Here is a 10672-nt window from a genome sequence, read left to right as displayed (position 1 = left end):
AATGCGCTGAGTATCCTCCCTCTATGTTTCAAAAATATGTTCTGGCATGACAAACAATCTTAGCAAGTATAAAATCACGAAGCCATATCCTTTGATCTTGACAGAGATCCTACCAGGCTAGAGCAGGAAACTAGAGTATAAGAGTTGAGGAAAATGAAGTGTAAGCTGAACTGCTAAATGAGCAGCCTGATCTTAAATCCTCCCGAGACAATTTTCACTGGGTGTTTTAAAATAGTGACTGACCAGCCTTAGTAACTTTAATGTTATTAGTAACTGAAGTTCTACTTCTAAAATTGACTTTTGTCCAACTACTTTTTCCCTATTGTTTATGTTCCTCATGAAATCTGATGACAATTGATTTCTTTTTTTGCAACATGTACCTTTATCTTCTCTAAAGCCTCTGCAATCTGAAGAGATTTCTCCAGAACAATGGCTTATAAAATTTGCTGTTTTGCACGTGTTTGTGTGAAAAGCAATTGATGAATTGATGATTATGGGATGGAAAACACATTAACACAGACATTTACTTTGTAAGAATTGCACAATTGCAAAATTTAACTTAGAACTCTCTGCAGTCATATGTGCTCACATATATGCAGTACATACTTTTCAGCACGTGTTATGTACAGAATGAAGTTATTTCACAACAACACATACAAAGTGTTGGAGTACATCAGCGGGTCAGGCAGCATCTATGGAGGGAAATAAACAGTCAACGTTTCAGGCTGAGGACCTTCATCAGGACTGGAAAGGAAGCCAGAATAAGATAGTGGGGGAGGGGAAAGAGTACAAGCTGGCCGGAGACAAGTGAAATCGAGTAAGGGGAAAGGTGGGTGGGGGGAGAGAGAGGGATGGTGAGTAGATGGGGAGTGATAGGTGAAAGAAGCAAAGGACAGAAGAGGTAAGAACCTGATAGGAGAGGAGAGTTCACCATTGGAAAAGGGGAAGAAGAAGGGGCACCAGAGGGAGGCGATGGGCAGGTTAGAAGAAGGGAAGGGTAAAAAGGGAGGCAGAATATGGAATTGCTTGATCTGTTGAGTTCCTCCAGCATTTTGTGTGTGTTACTCTGGATTTCCAGTATCTGCAAAATCTCTTGTGTTTAAGAATCTCTTGTTATGTTTACAGATGTACTGTGGAGATCATTCTGGCTGGCATCACAGTCTGGTATGGTGGCACCAATGCAGAGGATTGGAAAAAGCTTCAGAGGATTGTAAACTCAGTCAGTTCCATCATGGGCACTAACCTCTCCATCATCAAATTCATCTTCAAAAGACATTGCCTCAGGAAGGCAGTATTGGTCAGAAGTACCTTCACCAGGTCCGCTTCACATTATTACCATTAAGGAGAAGGTACAGGAGCCTGAAGATGCACACTCAGATTTATTCAGATTCAGTTACTTATCACATGTACATCGAAACACACAGTGAAGGGCATCATTTGCATTAACAGTTGACGGACATGTGGATATACTGGGGACAGCCACAAGTGTTGCCAACATAGCATGTCCACAGTACTTGGCCAAAACAACATGGAACACAACAAAACAGAACACAATAAGCAGCAAAGCAATGGACAGCAAAACATACCACTTTCCTCACTCTTTAAGTTCCTCGGCATAAACATCACCAAGGATCTCGTGGTCTGTACATACCAGCTGTGTGGTGAAAAAGGCACAACAGCACCCCTTTCATCTCAGATGGTTGAAGAAATTTGGTATGGTCCCCAAATTCTAAGAACATCCTATAGGGGCACAATTGAGAGCATCCTGACTGGCTGCATCACTGCCTGGTATGGGAACTGTACTTCCCTCAATCGCAGGACTCTGCAGAGAGTGGTGCGGACAGCCCAGCACATCTGTAGATGTGAACTTCCCACTATTCAGGGCATTTACAAGGACAGGTGTGTAAAAAGGGCCCAAAGGATCATTGGGGACGTAGGTCACCCCAACCGCAAACCGATGCAGCTGCTACCATCCGGGAAATGGTACCATACCATAAAAGCCAGGACCAACAAGATCCGGGACAGCTTCTTCCACCAGACCATCAGACTGCTTAATTCATGCTGACGCAACTATATTTCTATGTTATATTGACTATCCAGTTGTACATAATATTTATTATAAATTACTATAATTGTACATTGCACATTTAGACAGAGACGTAACATAAAGATTTTTACTCCTCATGTATATGAAGGATGTAAGTAATAAAGTCAATTTAATTCAATTCACCCACGCACACACACAGGTAGTCGTCCAACTCCAGGACAGACCTCCAGTTTCCAGGCTTCAACCATTATGCTTTTACTTTCAGACTTCTGATTGACCTGACTTCGATCTTTGGTATTGGCTCCCAGACTAACAGATAACGGGACCCCAAACTCCAGATTCAACCTCTGGGCACGCTGACTGACCAGCCTTCGTGCCTTCTCAAGTCTCTTGATCGCATAGTCTGCCAATCCTGTAACCCACCATCCGGGGACAATCTGACATCCAGGGGTGTCCTTCATGACCCGTCCACATTGCTGGTCTTCAAGCACAGAGAAGAAGCCTGGACTCCAGATGACCTTTGTCACCCATTCACATCGCTGCACTTTGAATGCAGAGTGTAGTGCAGTGGCTTGGCCTCTAACATTTTAGGAATAGCTCCTTCCCCTCTGCCATCAGATTTCAGAACAGTCCAGAACTGTTGCTCTCCAGTACTTTGCTCTCCTTTTGCACTAATCTGTTTTTTAATATTATTATTGTAATTTATGCAAATATATGCTCTTATTGTAATTTACGCAAATTTATATATCCTTATTGTAAATATTGAGAACATCAGATAACAAGATAAAGTGAGGTTATTGGTTGTGAGAAAATCTAATAGATGCGCAAGTGAGTGTAGTGATCCCCTTTGTTCAGGAGCCCGATTGAGGTTACTATCCCTCAACCATCAGGCTCTTGAGCAAAGGGGATAACTACAATCAGTTCACAGACACACAATGCTCTTCCAACAGTCTGCTATAGGTTATCGGAAGGGCTTTGCTATCTTTGTCCTCTTCCAATTGCTTTAATCCACTAACCCTGAGCAAGGATCCGTCCAAGAATTAATTCGCAAAATGTTTGTCACAAGAACAATCTCACAAAATAGTGACCTCCATACCTTCTACCACATGGCAACAACAAAAACCATTTGTTTTGTCTACTTCCACTGTCCTTTGCTCATTTAATTTGGCTGTTTTGTTAATTTTTAATTTCTTAATGGCTAACAAAGTCATTGTTATACTTACTGGAACATTGTCTGAAAGTCCAATCGCAAAGAGAACATCTGCAGATGTTGGCAACACACACCAGGACTGGTGAAACATCAACTATACTCTTTTTCATAGTTGCTGCCTGGCCTGCTGAGTTCCTCCAGCATATTGTGTGTATTGTCTGGAAGTAGAAGGTTCTGAAGTGAATGAGTGGACGATGTCTGAAGTTACTTCTTTTACTGTTGCTTCTGTGGTACTCATACTGAATATGTTGCTCATATCTGAAATGCAGGAAGGGGCAACAGACATAGGGCAAACATTGGCAAAGACACTGTAGCATATGGGTTTTACAGTGATTCATGCAGATTTCATTCCCAAAGAGTTTTCACATGCACCATGCTGCTATCTTTAGCGTTGTGAGGGACAATGGGGTAAGATGGTGATACAGCAGTTGTTACTGAACTAGTAATTCAGAGCACTGTTCACTCTAAGCTGCACGGGTGTGTGGCTACACAGTAACTGAAAGTTCCTGCATAGGTAGCCTTTGTTGCAGTATGGCTGAAATTTTCTATAACGTTTTATTAAAGTGCCATGCAGTTTTCAGGCCATGTAAAAATTTCCTGCTCAGTGCAATGGTTGGTCCACCCCGCCGGAAAACAAATTAGAGGGATCATTGATCCAGAAACCTGAGTACAAATTTCAAATTTAAACTTAGTTTATAATTTGGATGTTTTTAAAAAAGATGTGTCATTGTTGCCAATGACCATGAAATTATTAGATTAATTTTTAAAATGCCATTTAGTTCATAAAGGCCCAACAGGGAGAGACATTTGACGTCTTTATCTGGTCAGGTCTGCATGTGACTCCAGAGCTATCAATGTGGTTAATAATTAAATCCCTTCTGTAACAGGCTGGTAGTCGGGTCAAGGATGATTGAGACGGACATTAATGATGGCCTTGTAGTGATACCTATATCTTGAAAACAATTAACAAAAAAAAAGATTTAAGTTCCAAGCAAGTGGTGACTGGGATCTGCAGGAAGATCTACAATCCTACACCTAGGTGTGAGATTTCCTGATCAGGCACTGCAGCTTGAAACTTTATGTCTCCAGATCATTCCAGGTAGGGGCTCTGGCTGAGCTACACCATAGGTTGCTGCCCACTGTGGTATTAGGAAGGACTTTCAATGGAAAAAATTGTCACCTCTGCCCATGGAAAAGAAGAATCAGCCTAAACAGAGCAAACTTGTGAGGATTGTGACATTCTCATGGTGAAAAAGAGTGCATTTGCAGTGTGTTGAGCTCCCTTATAGTGCCTGGAGCTCGACGTCTATCATTCTTTGAATATCTGATTCACATATGACCATGAGAAAAGATTTCTCACCTTGTCAGTGTCAATGCCATGTATCTGGGAAGCTCTCATATTCCCAGCATGTCTGCCGTACTTGCTGTTTTTCAGCTGCCACACCACACAAGGAGCAAGCTGTTGGAGGACAAGGGCCAACCCCACTTCCTTGGCTTTTTACTTTTGCTGCTACTGCTGAGTCTGCCATGTTGACATTAAGGCAGACTCTGGGATTCAAATGGATACTGCCAGAAGGTTCTTGTGTTGATTTTGGTATTTGCACATCTCTGGAAGCCTTAAGTACTCTGCAGAAGAAGTTAGATATTTTGTCATTATATGCTGCATGCTCAGCAACTTGAAAATGAAGGCTTAGCCTTTTCCTAAAGTCCTACATGAGAAGACGAAGGGAAGTGTGTGGCTAAATGGATAGGACGTGGCAGAATAGGAGCATGATGACAAACTTCTCTTGAGTGAACTGTTACCATATTTTCTGTTGGACCCAGAATCATGCAATAAAGTGGTAACTTTGAAAATGTATTCCATTGCAACACATGCCACATGTCAGTAGCAAAGGTTATTGGCTGAAGGCATTATATTCATCTAAAAGACATCTCAAGAAAATTGCTGCTGCATAGTGGAATCTGCAGGTCAGTGAAAGTTCCCTCAACCGTCTTGATATCCCTTTCAGGATCTCACTGTCATGCCAGCGAATATGCCAAGCATATCACCATGCATCAGGATCATCCTCATCTGAGTCCTCCTTAGCAGAGCCACTGGGTGAACTTCCCCTCTTTAGAGCTGGCATAATCACTTCCTTACTCCTTTATATGAAATGCAGCCCATATATTAACCATTTGCATGAAAATGTAGGTAGCCCGATTAGTAGTTTTGTGGATGACACCAAAATTGGTAGTATGATGCACAGTGATGGAGGGGGAGCAGCTTAGGAACATCAATGGCGCCTAATGGCAACTCCTTCGCTTGCATCTTCAGAAACAGCTCTATTTCCACCTTTAATATCTCTATTTTTCCCTTTCGGGGTTCTTTTGAAGACCCTGACCCAGAGTTGCATGCTGACTTCGGTTCTTTGCGGGAAAGGGACCTGGTCTCGGGGTTTCACGACTGGCCGTTATTCGGCACGCTAAGTGCGCGGCCTAAGAGCTTTGCTCGCCTTCGCAGGTCCAAGATTTCATGGCTCTGGAGGGGGTGGGGGGTGGGAGATCGGAGGTTGGTGTCCGAGCAGAAGATCGGTGTGTCATGGGAGTCGGAAGATCTAAGGCTGTATGCCTGGAGACCTGAGATCTTTAGGCACAGAGCTTGGAAAAGTGACACAACAGACTTTTAACATTGTAAACCAGCAAGTTGTTTGTTATGTCTCTCCTCTCACTGTGAAACAGACGGACAGAGAGAGCCTGTGGTATGTTGAATACCAGGTGAACTAATAGTCTTTGGGGTACTGCAAGTCTGTGTCTTTGCTGCATGCTTGAGTGCTTGGTGGCGGGTGCTGATTCTTTTTTTTTTGCTGGTGGGGGGAGGGTGTATCGTTGCTTGCTGCTGCTTACGTACGGGAGGGAGGGGAGCTGGGGGGGACTTTGAGGTTCTAACATTTAACTGTCGTTCATTCTTTGGGGGCACTCCTCTGTTTTTTGTGGGTGGTTGCGAAGAAAAAACATTTCAGGATGTATATTGTATACATTTCTCGACATTAAATGTACCTTTGAAACCCTTGAGTAGTTTAGCTAAGGCTACAACAGAATTTAGATCAATTGGGAAAGTGGGCCAAGGAAGGGCAGATGGAATTTAACTCTGCACAAATGAGATGTGATAGATTTTGAGAAGTTAAGTCACGGCAGGATTATACAAGGACTGGCAGGGCCCTGGGGTCTGTGATAGTACCGAGATATCTGGGGATACAAGTACACAGTCCTCTGAAAGTGGTAATGCAGAAAGGCAAGGTGGTGAAGAAGGCACGTGGCATTCTTGTCTTTATCAGACAGGGCACTGAGCACAAGTGCCGTGCTACAGCTGTAGAAGATGTTGATGAGACCGGACCTGGAATACTGTGTGTAATTCTCATTGTAAAACTATAGGAACGATGAGATTAAGCTAGAGGGTACGGAAGAGACTCACAAGGATGTTACCAGGACTGGAGGTTGGAGGGCTTGAGTTGTAAGGCAGCTAGATAGGCTGGGACTGTTTTCCCTGAAGCTAAGAAAGTTATGAAGGGCAGAGGTAAAATAGATTAGTGCAGTCTTTTTCAGAGGGTAGGGCAGTCTACCCTCTGGAGTTAGCTGTCAGAGGAAGGGTAGAGATGGATGCAATAACAACCTTTAAAAGACATTTGAAACATTTATTTATTGAAAGGTTTAGAAGGATGTATTCTGAATATAGGCAAATGGAACTATCTGAGGAAGACAGCATTGGGCTCGAGAGCCTGCTTCTGTGCTGTATAACTCTATACCCACAGGTATCAAATATTTTCTGCAAGAGACTCTAATTCAGTGGTGGTATCTGTTATTTGTCAAATAGCGGACCGTACACAATTCTGATTTGATGGAGACAGACGTGGGAGCACGGAGGAACATTTGGAGAAACTTCTGAAATGCCCGCTTCGCTGCCGCTGTTACTGTGTGGTCTGGAATTTCCAGAGGAGAAGGCCCCGAATCCTTGGCTTTGCTTGTTTTGGCGGCCAGGCGAGGTCAAAGGTGCTCAGCAGAGGATGGCGCTCGGGAGGCTGTATCGGAGGGGCTGGTCCGAGGCTGGAAGTTTTTGGATGGATGGACTCAGTGTGGGCTATGGTTGGGTGCTTCCAATGCATCGGCACTTGTCGGTGCCTGGAGGTTTATGGCAGGGAGTTTCTCCCTTTACCACCTGCTATCGGGGACTCGGGAGTCAATCAACTCAGGACTTTGAGACTTTTTTTTTCCGTGCCCATGGTCTGTTCTTTATCAAACTATGGTACTGTTTTGCACTGCTGTAACTATATGTTATAATCATGTGGTTCTGTCAGTGTTAGTCTTTGGGTTGTCCTGTTTTTCGTGTTATCACTCCGGAGGAACATTGTATCGTTTCTTAATGCATCCATGTATTTCTAAATGACAATAAACGAGGACTGAGTGTTCTCATAAAATTCAGGTTTCTACTTCTCCAGTCCTAACCTTTGCACTGGTGCTTTGTGTAATGAATGCAGCCATTGGTGCTGGAAGTCTCCTCCTTTGCAGGGTGTGGTGCTGAGATGATTGAATAGGTATGCCCAGTGCAAGTTTGCATTTTATTGTTAAGAGATATAATGAACATTGACCTTAGCAGAACTTCTTCCCACATTGCCCCCTGTTTCATGGAGACTACGAAAAACGTTTCATTTTTGCCTTGCTGAGCTTCCTATGATACTTGGACCTCATAGCCTTCCTCCCCCCTCCCACCTGGTCTGTCATTGTAAAATCAGGGACATCGACTTATCACCAGCTGTTCTACTGGAGCAGTTGTCCACGAGTACAGCACGTTCACTTCTAGTACTCTTGCACTTAAATGGATTGCTGGAATATTGATGTCAATAATGCAATTAATGAATTCCTGCAATGCACTTGAATGAGAAACACGCAAAAATAAAGTAATGGCATTGGTAATTCAAAACATATTAGTTATTTAAAAAATTCTTGCAGTTGAACACTGTCATGACACGAACAGGTGCTTAACTGAGCGGAGGTTCAAGTGTTTTCAGACCAGCGCAATACAACCCTCGTATTGTAGTTTTATGCACGCCCTTTCCAAATGACAAGCTGACCAAAGTCAAAAGTTTGTAGTTTGTAACGCTGATAATATATTGCAAAATATCAAATGAAGTAGAAGATAACTTTTTGATATTCTCGGAGAAAGTCCTGCATTTTAAAAGATGAGCAAATTGTATCACCTGGCATAGACAAAGTCTATAATTTGTCGTGCAACTTTAAAGAAGAAATTGAACACGAAAAGAGCGCATGCAGCCAAAATGCTCTTGGTACTGATTAAAGCAAGCGAAGCATTTTGTTTAGTTCCGACATAAGACTAGGTAGCAATGCTACTCGAGAGATTTGGAAGGGGAATGAACGCGGTCAGCCCGCCGCCGCGCCACCTAGAACATGCACGCGGCCGCACCCGCACCGGCACCGGCAAGGGCTCGAGCGCAGCCCGCCCACGGTTACCAGGCAATTTGGAGCCTGCGTCAGAACGGGAGAGGAGAGCAGAGCAGAGCGCGGGCCCGACGCGACGCGACGCCCCGCCCCGCCTTGCCCTGCGTCGCCCCGTGCCGTCCGCTCCGATTCGGAGCGTGTTTTATTTTGGGACCTGCGAGTTGGCAGCTGATACCGAGGCATCTGCACAGGGAGAATCAGAGGAAATACGGCTTCGAGTGAGGGGTGCAAACCGGCCGCGCGTTGGCAGTGAGGGGGCAAATCGGCTGAAACGGAGAAATGACTGATTCCAGGAGGAGGAAGCCAGTAAAAGAGCCGGAGAACCTTAGCGACAAGGTATGGGATTACAGCTGTAGGATGAGATTATTGTGTGTAACCAGGTATGAAACCTGATATAATGCTGATCTTCAAACCCTACCGATGTTGCTGATAAGGTGGTAGTAAGGAAATGCTTTCTTGGCAGACTCTGGTGTATAACTAGAGTAATGCACAAAATTACTGATGCAGAAAACACAAATCTTCGCAAATTAAGGTGTTTAAAGGTCGCTTGCCAATACTTGGTTTTGCAAATTATTGAGAATATCTCTCTAAACTATAGTTTAATTTGCTGAATAAGACAATGCGGCGGTCAGTATTATTCAGTAAATACTCTGATACAAATTAATGGAATGTTACTGCATTTAATTTCGTGTATGGATAAATAACGTCGGCTGCACTGCATCTTTTTAAAAGTTACTAGACGTAATGCAATCATCTCTGAAGTCTATTGTGACCAATATGCCACTAGGTTTAAATTCATGACACTTATCATGCTTAACAGCTGCACCATATTTTATAAAGAAGTTTATTTTTAGAAGTTTGTTTCAATAGAATTGTAATTCCAACTTCATAAACTTGGAGAAAACCGATCATAATAATCCTCATCAAAAAGTTTCTGATCTTAAGTGAACTTGTACATCCCTATATTTGATATTTCACTTTTATCTTACTAGGAATAAAAATTAATGTTTTCAAGTTATGAAATATCACATCATTACTTAGCATTGATAATGTCAGAAAAGAAACAAACAGCAAATAGATCAGTGAAATTCAAATGTACAGAGTTAGAATTTGAAATGTAAAGCCATGGATTAAGACTTTTTGTTATGTTTATATGCATGTTTTTATATGTAGAAGATTCAGATTTATTTCAGATACATGGAAACTTACAAATTTATACAGAAAGATTGAATAGGTTAGGAATTTATTCCTTGGAATGTAGAAGATAGAGAAGATTTGATAGAGATGTACAGAATTATGAGGGGTATAGATAGGGTAAGTGCAAGCTGGTTTTTTTCCCTCTGAGGTTGGGTGGGACTACAATTTGTGGTCATGGGTTATGGGAGAAAGGTGAAAAGTTTAAGGGGAACATGAGGAGAAACTTCTTCACTCAGAGTGTCATGAGAGTGTGGAATGAGCTGCCACTGCAAATGGTGCATGTGAGCTCAATTTCAGCATTTGAGAAGTTTGGATGGTAGGGGTATGGAGGGCTATGGTCCCAGTGCAGGTCATGGGAGTAGGCTGTTTAAATAGTTCAGCATGGACTAGATGGGCTGAAGGGTCTGTTTCTGTGCTGTACTTTTCTAAGACTCTATATGGTAAAATGGATCGTTTGCATTAACAACCAACACACCCGAGATTGTACTGGAGGCAACCTGTAAGTGTCAACACACATTCCGATGGCAATATTGCATGTTCACAATGCTTGGCATAACACCACAGAACACAACAAGCAATAAAATAACAACAGCAAAAGTATGCCCCTCCCACACACACAGACAATCCAGGCTTTGACTTAAGACCATTAGATACAGGAGCAGAAGTAGGCCATTTGGCCCATCGAGTCTACTCCACCATTCAATTCTGGGCTGATCCAATTTTTCCAG

The 10672-nt window shown here is 42.9% G+C and overlaps 1 protein-coding gene across 1 annotated transcript in view; it reads left to right on the top strand.

Annotated features, from left to right (window-relative positions):
• The first annotated feature begins 8857 nt into the window (after positions 1 to 8857).
• Positions 8858 to 10672, top strand: part of cds1 (CDP-diacylglycerol synthase (phosphatidate cytidylyltransferase) 1) — a 111516-nt gene continuing 109701 nt past the window's right edge. Inside the window, exon 1 of the mRNA XM_072251896.1 lies at positions 8858 to 9083. Coding sequence (XP_072107997.1) covers positions 9027 to 9083 — 57 coding nt within the window. The 5' untranslated portion in view covers positions 8858 to 9026. The remainder of the gene's footprint in view (positions 9084 to 10672) is intronic.

Source organism: Mobula birostris, chromosome 3 (assembly GCF_030028105.1).
Source record: "Mobula birostris isolate sMobBir1 chromosome 3, sMobBir1.hap1, whole genome shotgun sequence".
NCBI lineage: Eukaryota > Metazoa > Chordata > Chondrichthyes > Myliobatiformes > Myliobatidae > Mobula > Mobula birostris.
This window is presented reverse-complemented; position numbering and strand designations above follow the sequence as displayed.